Genomic DNA, 19,276 nt, shown 5'->3' on the forward strand with positions numbered 1-19,276 from the left:
AAAAGTTGCAAAGGGTTTCATGACACTGGGTGACAAAAATAGAGTATGAAATTTAGTATTAATAAGTGAAAAGTATCTACAGATGATCAAAATGTAACTCCAGCTATTGACATGGAGCAGCGCGGTACAAATCAGCTGCCAAATCTCAAAGACTGAAGTCTCAAAAAGCCTCAGCTCAATGCTCCAGAGAAACAAAAAGGTTAAGAACGTGCTAGCAGTTATTTGGAAAAGAACAAGTTAGAAGATACTACCGCATCACTTCTTATGCATCTTCAAAATGACACAAATGTGTCACTAATCCATCTCAAAAAGGACAATGTAGCACTCAGAGCTCCAGAGAAGGGTGGCAAGGACCATCAGAGGTATTGAAGAGCTTTGCTGCAGGGACAACTTAAGTAGGAAACAACTCCCCTCCACGGCAGAAGAACAAGGATGGATGAGAGGCATAAAAGGCCATGAATGATATAAAATAAAAGTGAGTTTGGAAGATTAGTCTTATTCTTTCCCCAATACAAACACAAATGAGCATTGAAATGGTAATGTCATAAGCTTAAGAAAAACACGAAGTGTTTTTGGACAGCAAACGTAATAGGCAGTGGACTGTCACAGCGCAACGTGGAAGTACAAATTGGTTCAAAATACATTAAATTAACGGAAGGCAGGCCTACCAAGTGACTGGGAAGCAAAACCACGTATTGTCCTGAATATCCGTGGTGGAAAATCTAAGATACCAGCTGCTCCAAAGATGCACCAGGGCAGAACACCTGCATACCCATCCCGTTTATTAGGCTTTCCCGAGATGCTGCTCCTGGTGCCTGGCCCTTCTAGGAGATGGGATAATAAACTGGACAGCCCCACACCTCAGTTCTTCCCAACGGTGCTTGCGTCTCCCTGTCCCACCACCCCTCGTGCCACACCTCTCTGAAGCTGAGCTGGAGTAAGAACAAAGACGTACATAAAGCTCCTGACAAACCCCATCCAAGTTTTTAATTTTTCATTTGTAGGTCAGCACCTCTGAAACAGCTGCATTGGTGGCAGAGTAGGAGATGTAGGTCCAGATCCTGCAGCACACCAGCACAAGCCCCAGCCCACCACTCAAGGGCTGCCCAGCTGCCAGCGAGGGCTATAAGAAGCACTCCTGAAGGTCTCTCTTTCCCGTGCTGCTACCCTGTAAGGGGCTCTGCTGTTCCGCAGAGGATGGCAGTGCCTGTTCGTGTTACTCGCTGTAAGACAGCACACCGCAAAAGCACAGTGAGGGTTTGTACCCCTGTAACAGTGGTGCACGCCATCTCGCCAGCAGCCACCGCATTGGCGTGAGTGGCTTCACTTCTCAAAGACAAGGTCGCCTTATTCTCCGGAAGCAATTATCAATAAACGCAGAAAGTGTATTATTGTTAATGACATCTCCTAGATAATAGTGATGAAGACTTTGAACTGAAGACTTCCAAAGAAATAATGTTCACTGTGGCTAAGTCAAAGTACTGCGGGGTCCTTTTTCGTTCGGTGCTCTCCACTGCTGTTTTGTTTTGCAAGGTGGCTTACAGAACAGTCACTCCCCGGAGATCTACTCCTGCCTTCAGGATCGCTCACGGATGGTTAACGCAGCAAGCAGCACAGGCTTTGTTTATACTACTGAACGAAACAGAGCCAAGGTGTGGACTGAAGCACCCGCCTCTGATCAGCCAAGCTTGTTTGTTAGCACACCCACAGTTTTTGGCCTGTGCCAACCAGCACTTTCCCAGACAGCGCCTGAGCACGTTTTTGGGAAACGCAGGTGCTGTGCCATGGACTGCTCCCAACGGGCTGTTTGGGTGCGATGGCAACGGGCTGTTTGGGGTGCAGAGTTTAGCTGTGTAGGCCACTTGAAGTCAGTGGTAGCCTGCTTAATGCCACACTACAGACATTGCTGAAGCCTCACACTAAATCCAGAGAACTTCTTGGTAGCATAAACTTCTCAGCACTGCAACAAATGCTGTACGGAGGTTGGCCGTGAGGTAGCCAGCTTCAAGAGACACAGCGACATGCCAGTAAAGACAAGGAAATATGGCCAGCACCAATGAACATGAAGTCCTCAGCAAGCAGAAAGTACAGCAGGTGCCAGCAGATGAACCAAAACCACAACTGAGGCTGCAGTGAGCTTCCCAGGTCAGGGGAGCACCCATAGCTTGACTCTGCGTTCTCCTGCCAATCTCCTCAGCACAAGAATTTCATGTCTTTTACTGGGGATTTTTGTGGAGGTTTTCCTCAAAGAAAAAAGCCCCTTTCTTGAAACTGGAATGCACAAGGTGGTGGAGCACTGGCCCAGGTTGCCCAGAGAGGTGGTGGATGCCCCATCCCTGGAAACATTCCAGGCCAGGCTGGACAGGGCTCTGCGCAACCTGATCTGGTTGGAGATGTCCCTGCTCCTGGCAGGGGGGTTGGACTGGCTGGGCTTTGAAGGTCCCTTCCAACTCAAACTATTCTGTGATTCTATAACTTATGCAGACAAAACTACTCTTTAGGGACCCTCAATTTAGTTTTAATGATTTGAGACCCTTACAGAATCCAAAGCTGGAGTATGAAGTGCCCTTGTAGTTTATCAGTTGAGCTCTTAATCCCAGACTCTTTCAGAGCACAAGGCTAGAACACATCTGATAGTTAGCACATGCCATTTAACACATAACAATCATCCAGAAAGCATCAAGATCTCTCAAGTCCCTTCTCTGTTATTTCCTGGCCAGGAGTGCTCATCCACAATGCTAAGTCAATCAGCTTAGCTTAAAACACAAGCAAGAGCTGACAGAGGGTTTACGGAGCTGTCATCTAAAGGTCCCAACTGAGATGCATGTATGCAAGTGCCTTCGTTTCCCGAGCCTCTGGGTTCAGCTCCTGGCTCACTCTGGCATGGTCTGGAAGCTTGAGACCGAGTGCTCAGCTGTGGGGCCAGAGCAACATCCACCGTCCGCCCGCAGCTTCCCCGACAGCCACTGCAGCCTGAACGCAGGCAAAGGCGATGCCGAGCGTCTGTGAGGAGCTCTCACGCTAACACAGTCCCAAGGTCTTCTGAAGGTGGCTGTGTAGACAGCGTGATAACCAGGAGCGGCTGGCACACAATGCCTGTCTGCCTTTCTGGTCAGCTAAATAACTCATGGCATCCTTTGCGCTGCTTTAAAAGAGAACTGCGCCTGGAGGCTCCTGCGTCTCTCCTGCGCATCTCCACTGAGGCCTCAAGAGATGGAGACCTGAATTTCTACTTAACAGCTAAATTATACTTTTTAAAAGAAAACTGATGATGTGGTACCTTTGGTGTCACGTTTTATAGATCTGTCTGTGACCCAGAGAACTCAGCCTTGCTCTCCAAGAGCCCCAAAGCGCACCAAACAGTCCTGCGGCTACAGAGTCCCTGGGATGTGCACACCCAAGCCAGCTTGTCCACTCTCTCCTGAACTGTGAGTGAGGAGGAGCCAAGGGTCAGGCTTTTCACTTCTTCCCTTCCCCTTCCATAAAGCTCAAGGCGCTCCAGCAACAGCCACGGCCCTCACAGACCCTCCTGGCCAAAAGACTTCAATCTTGAGGGCAAAGAATACCCAAAAATGAGACACACATATGGGCAAGCACTTCTCCCATCTTGTAACATCACTTGTCAGCACCTTCTAATCTGATCTCAGGCTGCAAAGGGTTGCAGCTCAGCTTGGAAATTACTGGGTACCATTATGGTAAAGAGAGGACGAAATAATTGTTAAAGCAGCAGAAAGACCCAGCTTTGCCCTCGGGTGGGGAGGCACACTGGGACAGTCTCCAGCGCCAGGCCATTTTTAGCAAAAGCAATCACAAATACAATTAACTTCTTAGCTGACTCGGCTACAAAGTGGGAAAGGCTCCACAAGATAAGCAGCGCTCGTTATTACTCTGCTGTAGAATTTTGTTCTTCTAGAAGGAGTCACACACCGTGTTTGCCACCATCTAACAGCAAACCACGTAACACACAGATGTAGAATTAAGGGATGTGTAAATTCACTGCTTTTGTACTTCCTAGGGTTGTCCTTTGTTGTGCGGCTCTGATATTTTCAGAGCTTTTTACATTTGGATTTAGCGATCGCTAACACAGAGTCTAAGGCTAGAAACCATAGCGTACGTTAAACACGCACACTGGCTGGGTGCACCTACTCAACCAGCCTCCTGTTAGTTTCCAACACACCAATCTCCCAGCAGACATTTAATGAGAAACCACCTCTCTACCCTGAAAAGCCTGGCTTTATTTGCTGCCTAGCCTCCTGCATCCCCTGTAGAGATTATTTTTGGAAGGCTGACCAGGGCATAGGCACCCTGTACATTTACCAGCTATTGAATCAAAAAAGTTCAGCCACATGCAAACATTTCACTGTTACCTAAGTGCTGTCAAACTCTCAGAACTCAGTCAAAACAGAAGGGATTCGTTCTTGGATATTGCAAGGTACATCCAGGCCCGAATACCTAGTTGAGGGCAGGGCCATACAGTAGGCTTATTTTGGCCAAGGCTTCTTTTCAAAGTAGTGGCTCAGCAAGCACCCATCTGTCAAAAAGTTTTGAAACTCAAAAAAAGATAACTTGAATTCCTCGCCCTGTTCTTGCTGCATCTCCCATAGGAGGAAAGTCCCCCACATCTTCAGATCTAACTGGAAGCAGGGAAGCAGCAACAGTTACTGGAAGGCTGTTTCTCCCTTCTGGAGAACGCTCTGCATTACCATCGCAGACTGAGTGCCCAGAGAGGCTGATGTGTGTGCTGGGAGGAGGAGGAGTCCTGAGAGTGGTGAGTTGTCAGGTGGGAGGCAAAAGGATGCAGCTATTGCTGCCTTGCTCCGCAGCCCCGTACGCATGCTCTGCTAACCTGGCTTCACAGCGCTTGGCCAAGACTTCGAGGGTTTAGGGGAGGGAACTGCTTTGGTTTTGTGTTTACCTGTACACCACCACAGGGATCCTTTTCCACGACCTAAACGAAGCCACGTTCTCCAGCTCCTTATCGGTGATCCAGACAGGGACCAGCAGCTTCTGGGGATAACTGGAACAAAGCCTGGAAAAAAGAAAGCACAAAGGCAAGATGAGGGCTTCACAATCAAAAATTTGTGCCAGAGAAGCTGTGCAGAGAGAAGGGAGGAGCAGCTCACATTTCCCCAAACTCAGCATGCAGGACTTTGGCTCTTCCTCTTTATATCTGTCTCAGCACAGTCTCAATGTGGGAAAAGTGACCCAAAAAATGCTGTCAGGAATGAGCTGGGAGAATACAACCTCCTTTCACCTCAGGCCTCACCTCCAGGCCCATACTAAACACCCCAGTACTTCCCAAGGATGCCCCTTTGGACATTGTCTGGATTGAAAAATTCATGAGGGTTTAGGGGAACAGTCCTTAATTTAAGTGGGGTTTTGGTTTTCTTGCAGCACTTGCAACCCCAGAAACACACACAGCTTCTGGTAAATGATGATCTGCCACCTTCTTGTAGAAAACAGGTCACTACTGAAAGCTTTACAGATTTATCTGCAAGGAAGTCATAACTCCGCCCAGAAAGACGGCAATGGCGATTCCGTGTATGCTATAATAAAAATGACACGAGGGAGATCTAAGAGAGTATCTCGTTTGGTGGCATGCCAGAAATGAGACTCCTGATACACATCTGAACATAGGCCAGCAGTGAGAGGAACGTGATGGGCAAGTCCCCACCAATGTGGTCCCCTGGGGAAACTCAGTGTGCACGGCTGGCAGCAGAGGGGACCCAACCCTTCAGTGAGCAGAGCTGCAGGACCAAAGGAGCCCCACGTCTGAATGAAGCATGAAACCATTGGGCTGAAATGGAAATTCAGCTGGTGGGGAGCAGGGGAGATGGGAAGAGGCAACAGGATTGCGAATGCTTGAGTCCCAAGAAAAAGTTAAAAGCCCAGCTGCAAGTATATTAACAGCAGGGCAAGAGTGGAGCCAAGGGAAAGACGGGGAAAGCCAAACAGTGTGCTGGGGAGAAGGGGAGAGAGCAATATGAGTAAAATGAAGCACAGGTAAAAACCCAGGAGCACAGGGCCTTCCTATTACTGCAGCTACCATCCTGCCCCGCTGCTCGCAGCACACGGCTGCACGCCGGGCAGGTGGAAGGCTGCAGAGACAAAGCACTGCCTGGGTGCTGGACCAGCTGAGCTCCAGAGCTCAGGCAGACAAAGCTGTACATGGCACGGAACATCAAAGAGCAGCTCTTGCTCCAGGCTACAACACACATCATGTAGAAGGAATGTGTCAGGGCAGCTGGGAAGCAAACTGAGGGGGGTGAAACTATCCAGCCAGTAAGCTCCAGAGGGTGGCCTGGTGCTCCCCCGAGCCCAGGCTATCCCCACCGATGGCGACAGGCACCATACAGCGCTTAGAATTATCTAGTTTGTGATGTTAGTGAGGAATTGCCTGCAACATTAGAAGACAGCACTTCACAGAGTGTCTAGACAGCTTCTCAGAAAGCCCCAGGCAGAAAGCAAGGATGGTCTACTGGATAAAAACAACAGGGTGAGGAAGAGGAATTCAGGAAGCAAAATTAAAGCTGTCAGGTAAGAAGCTGAAGACCAGAATGTCTGTGGCAGGATGTCTAGGCTTGGACATCTCTGAAATGCCTCGGATTCCACGTGTAAAGTTGGTCAGGAAATTAGAGAAGCATTGAAGTGTGACTGAGAATAAAGGTATGTGGAAGACGGTTAGCACCTGTTAAGGTCTGGAGGAACTTTTGGAACAGCTGAGTCTATACAAGAATGGGCTTCCTTGAAATGGAAACAGAGTCAGTTCCCTGGCACTCCAGACTAAACAGTATGAGAGACATCTTGAAACTAAAAATTTGGGAGGGTCAGTACAGGAGAGGTTCAGGAGCATCTCTTCTAAGAGTTAAGTCACTAAAACTCTGTAGCCTTAGGAAAACAGTAAGACAGAATTCAATAAAATTCAGGTAGGAAACAGGATGGCCTAAGAAGTTAAGCCAAATTTAAGCAGGGCACATAGAAACAGGGAATGAGGTCAAGACAAACAGACCAGTGCTTCTAGGCTAGAATTCCGAAAGCTAAACTAGAGGAACTGAAAAGCCAGGATAAATGTGTTGGCTTAACTGCGTCTTACAAACTTGATACAAGGAAGGTTATTAGTGGTACCCTAAATTTCAGACTACAAGCTTTTAGGAAGATGGAAACAGGTTGAGCTAGTTAACAAAGTGGGGTAGTTCCAGGAAAACGTGAAGGTGAAAGTGTGAGACTAAGAGTTACCAGCATCCACAAGCAATGCAGAACTGCACGAACTCAAATCCCAAGCCTGAAGGGAAACAGGATAGCACTGAGGCCACACTACCAACCACTGGAGCGACAGTAACGACATCCACGAGAGGCTGGAAGAGATTCAGAACGGCTGCGAGGGCAGAAATTGCCATGGCAGATTGCGTGGCTTCCACATAAAACACAGAAGCATCACGATAACGCACAAGACAAAGGTGACGTTTTCAGACACAATCAGCTGCTTCTTGGTGCTACCAGCCAAGTAATACAGAAGTACAGAACTCCTCCTTTGGGCCTAAGCTGCTCCAAAACAGAGTAACTGAAAAAATCACTCAGCTACAGTATTCCTCACACAGAATTCAACAATACTTTTAGAGGGGCTAAGCCTCCCACGACCGTAACAATGAATTTCAGAAAAGGGGGGATGGGGGCAGGGAGGGGAAAGCTTGCAGGTGATACGAAGGTCACACATGCTATTCAACGGTCATGTAAAATGCATCAGAAAGATCAGAAAGACCTGGCAGAGTTAAACAGTGAAGAAAAGAAGCATTTTAGAAATGAAAGGATATCCTTCAAAGAGGGGAAATGCTTCCAAAGGACCTGAGGGAAGCCAAATAAAAGTAAAAAAAAAAAAAAAACCAAAACAAAAAACCAAACCAACAAACAAACAAAAAAAACCCAAACGAACCAAACCCAGTGAAATGAGCCATGTTGCGCAGTTTTTGAGAAACGACCTGTTAAAAGATTAAAACTCTGAAGGCCTTTTTCAAACATCTTGGAGGCATCAGCCTGCTACCGCAGTTGAGGTCCAATAAATCAGCAAGATCGCAGCAGAAAATCAAAACTATTTGTGTCGGTGTGCAGCAGAAGAGCCCACAAAGAAGCTGCCAGACCCATCCTTGTTTTACAAAGGGCAAGGCACAAGAAGAGATTAACGTGGAAACTTCTGCAGAGGAAGTTTTAGCACAATCTGCTAGGAATGAGGAATAACTAGTCACCAGGACTAGATAATGCTCAACATTTCTACAGCGACCCAAACGTGCTCCAGGTGAATGATTAACCGAGACGTGTAAGCTATTGCTTACATTGGCTTGGGCGCCAGAGGAATGAGAAGTGGCAAGCACGATATCAATTTTGTAAAAAGGTCTCTGGAGCGAACGTGGGAAACCGCTGGAGCCTGACTTCTGTACAAAGCAACTGGCTGTCCCAGTCGGCACAAATGTAAACACGGGGCACTTGGGAAGAGTCAACACGGCTTTTGTGGTTGCGCATCACGTATGTAGAGTTTGCTGGAAACATCACTGAACGAGCAGATACAGCTCACACAGCTGACTGGATCTGGATTTTCAGAAAGAGGGTTTTTAAATTTTTTTGGTTGGTTGTTTGTTGATGAGGGTTTTTTTGGTTTTTGTTTGTTTGTTTGTTTGTTTTTCAGGTTGCTCACCAAAGACTTGAAAGAAGCTCCTCATATGCAACAGTAACTCTTGGATAAGAAATAGTGCAGAACTTCACTGGTCATCTTTCACAACAAAGGGAGTCCTAAGGGGAACTATGCTCGTTCCCGCGTTGTGCAATATGCTCACGTGTCACGTGAAGAGAGATGAACAGTGAAGCGACACGGGTCATGGAGGGGAGGCCTGGAACAACGCTGACCCAGAATGTTTGAAACGGTGAGGTTTGATCCCAGAACACGGTGGCTATAACGATATAAACACCTACATCGGAACAAGCCACACCTATGGAGAGGGACTGACAAAGTGTCCTCCTACCACAAAGGTAACAGCCGTTCCAGCGAGAGGGATCTTCCCACACAGGCTTTATTGCTAACGGTCCTTGTGGACCTTTTGTCTACACATTCACATGGCAAATACAAGCAAGAACACTACTGATCACTCTTCCAATAAAAGCAAAGGATAGTAATAAAATTTGTAGAGAACCGTAACACGTAAAACAAAATACGAGTTGAGAGCAGTCACAGAGACAAGCAGGAAATCTCAGCTGTCTAAATCTGTAACACGGAACTCCAGACAGCTTTTCCCTCATGAAGTCAAAAATAAATAAAACCACAATTGTAAAAAGATCAAAGCTGAAAACGAGCATCACCACTGCAGGAAAGGTGCGTGGTTTTTCTCCTTTTTGAAGGAACTCCGCGTGTACCAAACCCCCCAGCATTGAGGCCGATACAAAACAACTCCCATCTCGGGGAGCACAGGTGCAGCAGATGGGGAACGCCAGAACGCGTCCCTTTCTCCGGGCACACAGATCATTGCAGAGACCGTGTAAGAAGTTTATTATCCTCATATGCTGAAAGAGTAGACTTTTATCACAACCGAAGGAGTGGTTATTATATGCTTGTATTGCTCTAATTTTATGACGGCTGTCGCCAGGAAGAAGATAATAGATTCCAGATAAGGACATCTCAGAACAGACTTGAAAGACAACGAACAAAGCCATTGCCTTGGAGTATCCTGTCTCTAACAACACTGTTTTGCCAGTGCTGGGAAATAAAAGATAAAAGGACTATAAACAGTTAAAAAGTAACCCGATTCCTGTGAACAGAGGCAGGTGGTAACGATCAAAAGCCAAGGCAGGATTTAAAGACACGCTCCCCGCAGCAGCAAGAGAGAACTGGTTTCTGAGTTGCACAAGTAAATTACACCACCTTTCAAATCGCGGGATGTCTGCAGGAAGCTGCCACCTGCCAGGATCCCCAGGTAGGAACCCGGCAGATGGAGGAAAGCAAAACCAGGCCTGCACCCAGCTTGCGGAGGTTTGTTTCAAGTTCTTTCTTCCCTGGTTTGGTTGGAAATGAAACATCTGTTTTTAGAGAAGCTGGCTAATTGCTGTATGTTTCTGGCCAGGAAGTGAATCACAGATGGTCAATCTAAGCTGAACTTTCTGAAATAGTCAGAGGGAGCCACATTCCAAAATCTAGCAGCAGAGAAAGCCTGACTGCTCTCAAAGACATGCGGAGACTTCACCTAGGGCAGGGACCTACAGGTTGTGCACTCCAAAATTGAGCAGTTCAGGAAAACTATTTCTATTTGACATCCCTGGAGAAACTGCGTAAATGCCGTTAGAGTCACGTTACCAGTCCAAAAGCAAGGATGTGGTCAGCATGGCCAACTGTATAAAACTAGTGCTTGCTGCCTGGATTCCTAAGAAGAGAGAAGAGAACAGGCAAAGTGCAAAACTCCGCTGGGATTTCCCCAGGGCAGCATGCCCAAGGCTTCTCATGGTCTCCACAAAAGCCGGTGACCAGGAGCTCTCTGGTACATGGGGATGGGGGTGCCTTCACTGGCTGAGACAGAGAAAAGGCTGAGACATACCAGTTGTTTCAAGAAAAGGATTATAGGGAATGCAGGAACGAGTACTTGTGTCAAAGCTCAATAAAATCCTGTTGGCTTAATGCCACCTGCTGCAAAGAATGCAGAAGCGCTTCTCCAAGAGCTCCCGTTCTCTTCTCCAGGAGCAGAAGACAGGCTGGAGTCACTGACATGCAGGTGGGAAAGACCTTCCAGAGACCTCCACTCCAACCACCCACTCACAGATTCCACCTCCAACACTACATCATTCAAGACTTGAAATGCTCTAACGATGAAGAACCCACACCTCTCTGGGGATCTGTCCCAGCACAGAACCACACTCCTGGGCAATGATTTTTTTTTTTTTCCTCGTATGTCCAGTCTGAACCTCCCAAGCTGCACCTCGTGGCTGCTGCCTCTTGTTCAGTCATCTGCCACTGTCAGCAGAGTTTCACTCCAGCTGTGTAACTGCCCTTCTAGCAGCTGTGGGCTGCAAGTAGATCACCCTTTAGCCTCTTCCACACCAGACTGAACAAGCCTCGTTCATTCCCCAGATTTCCGAGCATCCTGACAGCCTTCCACTGGCTCACTTCCAGTTTCTCAGAGGTGAACAGCTGCCCGACTTTATGAAAACTTTGTATTTTTCATTTCAGACAGTGCAAGCATTTTAGAGAGGACAATTGCCCAGAAAGGCAACCCTATGATGGACAGTTCCTCCAAGACTCCACAATGTCTTCAAGGAACAATTATGGCCACCACATTGCAAACTACCTGAGTCAGCATTTACAGCTGCTGCTAGCTCTGATGTTTGAACTGTACTCCTTCTTCAATTCCACCATAAGAAAGGTGGAAAGAAAGGGGATTTTGCTCATATGCTGATCTGCCTGAGGGTTATCAAGGCCAGGAAGGAGGATTAGCTGGAGTCTGACTCATCCACTGCTCTCCTCAGGGACTGCAAAGGGAAGAAGGTCAGGAAAGTGGAGACTGGGGAGAGCCTGGTGGTGAGACACTCACTTGTAATTGTTGTTGATGTCAGAGATGCGCCAGACGTTCTGCAAGTCAAAGCCCATCCTCACCAGCTCCATCTCAAACCGGTATCTCACATGGTCTCCTGCAAGAGCAGAGCACAGGGTATTTACTGACAGCTAAGCAGAACTGATGAAATCTAAACATGTTAAAGGCAGCTCCATAGCAACTATCACAGGCTGGAGGGAAGCGACAGGACAGCTGGATGCAAGGATCTCTCTTCAGAAACCAAAAATATTCCTCATGGGGGTTCCTCTGCTTATTTTGGCAAGTCAGATCACCTCTCAGTCTCAGGGCACAGAGCGGCATGAAAACAGCCTTCCCACATCAATGTGAGGTGAGGGGGGTTAATCTAATCCACTCTTGCCCTTCTGAAAGAAAGGGCTTCCAAAGTGGATGTCAGGAACCCCGTGGCAGAGGAGTACTGAGCACCCACCCCAGGCAGCTGCCTCTTCCAGACTGCGCTCAGAGGCTGACTCAGGGTTTGCTCGGTTATGTTTTAGCCTCGCCTTACAAATCCTGGATGTCTTTGTTGCTTGAGTGTCAAATGCCGCTAATAAATAGATCCTGCAAAGCTCTTCATTCATATCCTGCAGCAACAACTTCCACAGGTAAGTTTATTTCTACTAGAGGATAATACTTTCTCTAAAGGAGAGACAGCAAACACCTACTTGCTGGTGTTTGGACAGGGTAAGAACACATATTCACCTTTATCAGCTTCTTTTTGCCATCTCTTTCAGCTGTACTGCTCAACACCATCCCTCCATCCTAACCTGCGTTTGGACATGTCATTCAGGCTACTGCTTCTCTCCTCTAACACCAGCACATTCTTAAGCCTAAAGCCAGGCTTGTCACTTATTTTATTCCCCTTTTATTCACGATGGAGCTGTTTAAAGGCAAAGCAATGGCAAGTGAACTTTGTGTTCCCAGAAGAAACTCCCAATCCACACGAGGGCACCATCACAGCTCTGGTTTTCTCTTTATGGATTCAAACATTTCATTTGTGCCGATGTAAGGATGAGCCAGGCATCTCCACAGCCCTGATCACTGGAATGCCACAGCATTTCTAGGTGTTGGAGAACAGATGCAGATGGACTCATATTAATGATGCTGGCTGAAAGCTGATGATGTTTACTATCCAGGGACAAGACTGCTTGAGCTCTCTATCACGATGACCAGAGTACTGAAGTATGGGATGTTTTCTTCATTCATAAGGAGAAAGGGAAGAGCTGCTTATGTGTTGCTGGCTCAGAATGTTCCTTGTTGTGCTTATAACTATTATTCCTTTTACTGTGCTTGTTATCGAGCCACATCTGGCCATCAGCTGGATCTCTAGGCCAGGTACAGGATGCCCCTCAGCAAGATGAACTTGGGCTATGCCTACAGCAGAGCTTAGGACACAGCCAAATATCAGTTTATGAATGACAGTTCAAATTGCATTGCAGTGCTTCTGGACAGAAAAGCAGGAAGGGGACAGGCCAGGAGCTTACCTGGACGGCAGAGATGTGCGTGTTGATCCTCCTCATCAATGCAGACTCCTAAGCACCATGCGTGGTAGGCAAACGCAAAGAGGTCCTCAGGTTTAGTAGGGCGGGCAATGGCTCGAGTCAGCCTCTTCAGCCACTCCTGGCACTGCTTAAAGGTGGAAAAATGGCACCTGCAAACCCAAGCGCAAATCATCCTCAGTGGGCGCCTTCATCCAGCCAAGACACACAGATAGGAGCTCTGCTCCACTTAACCAGGAAAAGGACCAAAGTACTGAGTTTTAGTAACCTTGGCCATGAACAGCTCAGTTCCAACGGCAGCAGAGAGGGAGAGGGCAGAGCTGGTCACAACTGGCTTGCAGTGGCATCACAATATAGCAATAAAACAGATACCTGATCACTTTGGAGTCCTTGCAGACGATGTGAAGCTGGAACATATCCCGACACTCCACACTTTCCATCATCCTCAAAGGCACCTGCGAGGGACAGATGTAGGGCGTGACAAGACACACGACATAAAATCGCAGACACAGCAGTCTTGCCTGTAGACCCATCACGCACAGTCATGGCTCTATCAGCATCACGAGCTCCTAGTTCAAACTACAAACCCACTCGGGGGTTTCTGAAGCTTCAGGACGCAGCGTAGAGCCTCCTTCAGCAATCACTGTTCTGATTTCTATTCCGTCCCTGGGGAGTCTCCCACCTGGGGCCAGTTACCGACTAAATCCCATCCAGACAAGCACAGGTAACAGCCGAACAAAAGCTGCAATAAAAGATGGCAGCCAAGACAGTGAGAGAAAGCCTCAGGCTGCCGCTGTCTGACTCTCAGTCGCTGGTCTCCAGGCAGAAGTCTCATTAAAGCTAGCCTACAAGAGACCAGTCTTAAAACTGCCGAGATTAATGCTGGAATTTAAAGAGAATAGCAAAGGAAAGACCCGACAATTATCCAAAGGAAAACTCCATCGACACACCACAATGCAGCAGCAAAAAGCAACTGCATGACCAGCAGTAACTGGCTTGGCATCCTTCAAGAGGCGCAGTTCCCATGCCACAGACCATAAAAATGCCTTATCTACCCCCCTCACCCCGAAATACTGCGAGGTTACGGTTCAGGCAGCAGGAACAGGCAGCTCCAGGCTTACATTGATCACAGAATCCTTGAACTTGATATGCAGCCGGTAGTTGGAGATGGCGATCACAGCGTCGTTTGCATGGCCAAGATACTCCACTCCCTCGCCCTGCAACACAGCGAACGGGACCTGGAAGGGAGACATCACAAGTTCAAGACACACACACAGAGGACTTTGTGCACCATAAATGCCAAGAGCCACTCTTCCCACTGCCTCCACAGCGCGTCTCCTGTGGGAAATCATTCACAATGTGCTCTTCGTGCGCTGCTGAGAGCGGGCAATGGCACGAAACAGCGCTGATACCCGCCGCCCAGCCCCATGCGATGGATCCTCTTCCAAGGACGCCTGAGGAGCCGCTGAGCGCCTCCTGAGGCATAACTGCTTGCAGAGGAGAAGCGCGACCACAAACACTATGCACGCCAACCGCGGGCACCTGGGAGCGAGGGTGCTGCGTGGGGCAGAGGGCTTGACGGGAGAGGGTGAACGCAGCCCTGGCGCAAGTGGCATGATAAAGGACACAGGCTCAGGCGCAGCTCCGACACGAGCTGGGGAGTGCTCTGCACAGTTCCAGAGCCTGACAGGAGCGCTGCATAGGGATCCTGCTGTGCCATTTAAATGACGGGTGCTGCTCAGAGCCCCCTGAGACTCACTGGTCCCAGGTAAGTAACCGAGTCCAAGTTCTGCCAAATTTCTGCTAATAAGGCTCTGAGGGAATCTCCTCGTGTAGTTATTTGTATGACTGAGGAAAGTTCATTAAAGTCACCTGCATTAGAATTTAAAAATAAATATGTATATCCAGATAATCAATGTCTTTCTGCTTTTCCCTATCAGCTCAGACATGTCAGAACTATTTTTAAAACAGGGGATCCTGGCAGACGGCCAACTTTGATTTTTCTTTTCTTGTCTAAAAAAAAAAAAGAAAAAAAAAAAGGGCAGAACAGCCTAAAATTCACTGGGCTCCCTTTTCTTTAGCTAGGTAGACTCTTCATTGTTCCCTGAATGCCACCTACAGCAGCTGATGTTGGTAACCAATTATGCCAAAAATGTCACAAAGATTTATCATTTCAGCCGGAGCCCTTTACTTGCCAGACAGGGCATCTGATGAAACGTTCATTACACCGTAATTCCTACAAGTCAGACCACCTTGTCTTTACTTCCAAGTTGTTTCTATGGCTTGGATATATGTCACCTGAAAACTGAACTTCCTGGATTTCAGGCCTCATGCACAAGTGATGATTGCACTAGCAGCTTCTCCCTTCTTAAGTTACTTGTACAAAAATAACAACTTTATACTGGCATCTGTCTGAAAACTCTATAAAATATTAATTATTTGATATTAAGAGAACATACTCTCTATTTCTGCAGTTTATTTATGCACGCTTGCCAGAGCTGTTTTTAGTTGGCATGTGTTTCTTCTGCTTACGTGGCTCTTTCACACAGAAACAGAAGGGAGACAGATTAGAAACGGGATGGGAAATCTGCAAGAACCGACAGGAAAATCCTGGAATAAACCGACAGGCGCCTGAATACAGCTTGTTATCAAGCCGACGGGGTCATTTTAGATTTCACTTTACATTAAGAAAATAACAATTTAGTGAAAGCAAATGACGCTTTGGGCAGGGTGAGCTTTACGGTCCTCCACACAGGAGACTAAAGCAGATTTTGCTCTTCCTCCAGGTAGCGTCAGCTCAGTGTCCTCTCAGCAGCTTCACAGACCTGCAGCCTTGACCCTCCTCAGCCCACGTTTGCTCCTCCGAGTCAATCCTCCCATTGCTACATTTCAGTCCCTGCTTTTATCAGCACTGCCTTCCAAGACAATGCCTATCACAGAGCAAACTCAAATACCACAGCAGCAGGAGAACATACAACTGAGCCTGTCTCCAGCCAGAGGAGGAGGGTGACGAGCAGCAGTGGACTATGTCAAAGGAAGCCACAAACACCAGGATGCTTTGGCTCCCACTGTTCAGAATTTTGCCCTTGCTGCACGGCAGCAACAGTATCCAGGTCTCTTTCCAGGGCCTTTTGCAGCAGGAGGCTGGCACCGTACAGAGGTTTCTCTTTCCAACAGCTCTGCAGCAGGAAAATTCCAGGAACAAGGTACATCAGGGCCAGATCAGCCATCGCAATTGCACGCTATGGCTACCCAGAGCACAGCCCGGCCCCGATATTTGGCCTGTCCCAGAGAGCGCCTACCTGCTGCAGGCAGCACCGCAGTTTCTCACTGGCAGCACAGGCAGAGGACAGGGAATACCCGGGACGGATCTGTATTGCATCATGCTCCAGCCGTACTTCCAAGCGGCAGATGCGACGCTGTAGGAATTGCAGCGTCTTGGCAGGGCCGGGAAGGCAGGGCCAGGGCGTACAGCACTGCCGTCAGCAGCCTCCACGCAGGCGAAAAGGCTCGCAGGTCCAAATGTGACCTGCAGCACCGGCCAGCACGCAGCCTCCAGAACACGTCCTGGGCTGGGGAACTGTTCTCAGGTTTCACACTCCCAAAGTGGAGCCTGCTGCATCCCAAAGCTGTTTTGGTTTTTCTTACTTCCTTACCTGCAACGACTCCTCCTCCTTTACAAGCTCTTTTGGGGGGAACAAGTCCTTGGCCTGGATATACTCCAAACTGGGAGGGCCTTCCTCACCCTGCATTGCAAACAAAACACATTGAGACAGAAACAAAACACACATTGAGACAGGCCCCAGCCAGCACATGTTATGAAAAGACAGAAATTGAGGTTGCTGGATACTCTTGGCACCCCAGAACCTTGGGCATCCCCTGGACCTGTGCACGGAAACGCCTGTTCCGCCTCCGGACCATACCCTCTGCATCGCAGGACCCCAGCAGTTCCTCCTGCTGTTGCAGGATACCCACAGCACAGTGAAAGACTGAAGCAGGTCTCCAAGTTGCGTCTCTTCTGACCGCATGGTACTTGGAAAGCCATGCAGATACACCCGGACTACGCACAGGATCTCCCATTGGTGTGATGGTGATTTGTCACGTCAAAGGTTACCCCGTTACCTTCACTATGGCACCCCAGCAGAAACACCGTAAGGCAAAGGGTTTCCATGTAAAGTTTCAGCCTGCTCTTCCTCCTCTGCTATTCACAAGGACTGCTTTCTTTTGGGAGTTTTCGTTTTCACTCTTAGTGCAAGGAAATCTGGGAAGAGCCTGAAGCTTTTCAAGGAGAACACGCAAGTGTGAAATGTAACCCTCTAACAACTGCGCTTAAGCGGGCCCACTTCACGGCACGCCTTACGGACTGGTGACAGCGCGCAGGCACGGCATTTGTCCTGGGGCAGCTGAAGGTGTCTAACCTGCTCAGATCGACACCCGGGAAAAGCCCTCGGAGGCTTCAGAGAAGCGGTCGGAGAGGAGAGGACACACAGAGTCTGACACGCCATCCTTGGAAAAGTGGAGAGAGTGTCTCACTTTGGGATGTCTGAGTCTTCAGTCACTCGTGAAATCTCCGTCCTCATTCTCACCACCCCTCACCCCACACTCTGCCAAACCAACGCACTGCACGAATGAGCAGCATCCAGACGCTCATCTGCGGATGCTCACTGCTGGGAGCTCAGGACAGTGTTAATTCCACGGGTATTTGGTGTAGGGATGTTTTTGTCAGAATGCCTCTTGCTCTCTAACTGTAGCTCCTCCAGGCTCCAGTATTTATTAGGAAATACTCTGTTCTGTAAGCATTAAATAATATTTTAAAATGAAACACCTTTCTAGGTAAGTCACCCAAGCCAGAACCCCAAATTTCAACTTGACAAAACAAAAACCTGGCCCTTTTGGCTCAAGTATATTTAAAATGATGCTGAATCCCCTCAGGTTGCTGACAGTCACTCAAGCCTCAGCACTCACAGGTGCAGCCCGTCCTGAAGTGCTCCCCGGACCCCGGACCAGGGCAGCCAGACACAGCAGCTCCCCAGCTGGAGGCACCTGCGCGCACGCAGCCCGCGGCTAGCACAGAGCTCGCATCAACCCCCGCTGGAGGCAAAGGCACCGCGCCCCCTCACCCACTCACCGGGTCCCTGCGTGAGGCTGCGAAGGACACGGGGCACAGCACCCGCGGTGGGAGATCACAGGGGGCTCGGGGGCCTCTCCGGCCAGCGGCTTGCTCTGACGCCGTGGCGGTAGCCCAGGAGAGCACGAAGGAAATGTGCGTGCCTGTGTGCTGGTGAGCAGAGATACCCTCCTCTCCCCTCACCGCTTTGCAGCTCACAGAGAAATCCCAGTGAGCAGCAGGAACTGGAACAGGGCAGCCTGAGCTCTCCTCCGGCCCGGGTGTCCTTGAGTCCCTCCTCGCCTGCAGCACAGGATGGGCAGGAGGCTGAGCATCTCCTGCTGCCACAGCCCTGTCCTGGGGCATCAGCGGGGGGGGCTCAGGACCCCGCTCTCTTCACAAGCCAGCCATCTCCTGAAGCCCTCAGAGCCTTTTTGACCATGACTACTTCTTGGGGGGGGGATTCTGCAGGAAGGGACATCAGATCTTCTCTGAGCAAGAGAACTCCCTTCCCTGAAGGTATAAAAGATGCAGAGCTCAGGACCTCCTCTCACAACACCACCATCTTGGCAGCATCAGCACAGGAGGGGTCCTGCACACCCCTGCTTTGCACCCTGCGGCTATGGCGGGAGCACAGAGCTCCCCTGGGGTCGCCTGTTCTCACACGGTGATTTTCCAGCTCCAGGCAAGGACCAGCCGGAGCCTGCGTGGCACAGCACACTCACCAGGGCCTTCTGGCCGGCGCAACCCACGGTGCCGGGCGCTGTTGTGCCCTTGGGCCCAGGCAGGGCAGCAGCAGAGCAGCCACAGGGACCACGGTGTCCTCTGGCAGCACGTGGGAGGGAGGAGAAGGGGAACCCCCTCTGCAGAGGGGCCGCACACCAGGCCGGGCAGATCTGAGGCAGGAGGATCCGCATGCAGCCCGGCCTCAAGGACAGGCCTGGTCTAGGGCAGCCGGCTCAGCATGGGAGCTGGAGAGCGAAGCTGGCTTACAGCCCCGCTTGCATGGAGGAGAAGAAGGAGGGAAAAAAAAGCAGCACTCACAAAGCAGTTGAGCATGGAGCAGGAGACGCGGCCTGGCAGACTCATGT

At 49.2% G+C, this 19,276-nt stretch overlaps 1 protein-coding gene across 1 annotated transcript in view; it reads right to left on the reverse strand.

Annotated features, from left to right (window-relative positions):
* The window catches only part of MTMR4 (myotubularin related protein 4), a 56,810-nt gene that overhangs the window by 9,545 nt on the left and 27,989 nt on the right, over positions 1-19,276 (reverse strand). Inside the window, exons 3-8 of the mRNA XM_086763073.1 lie at positions 16,735-16,824; positions 14,200-14,316; positions 13,451-13,533; positions 13,064-13,230; positions 11,562-11,658; positions 4,916-5,029 (exon numbers count right to left, since the gene is read on the reverse strand). Of these exons, the coding sequence (XP_086619199.1) occupies positions 4,916-5,029; positions 11,562-11,658; positions 13,064-13,230; positions 13,451-13,533; positions 14,200-14,316; positions 16,735-16,824 (668 nt within the window). The remainder of the gene's footprint in view (positions 1-4,915; positions 5,030-11,561; positions 11,659-13,063; positions 13,231-13,450; positions 13,534-14,199; positions 14,317-16,734; positions 16,825-19,276) is intronic.

Source organism: Chlamydotis macqueenii, chromosome 19, assembly GCF_036417535.1.
Source record: "Chlamydotis macqueenii isolate bChlMac1 chromosome 19, bChlMac1.mat, whole genome shotgun sequence".
Taxonomy (NCBI): Eukaryota; Metazoa; Chordata; class Aves; order Otidiformes; family Otididae; genus Chlamydotis; species Chlamydotis macqueenii.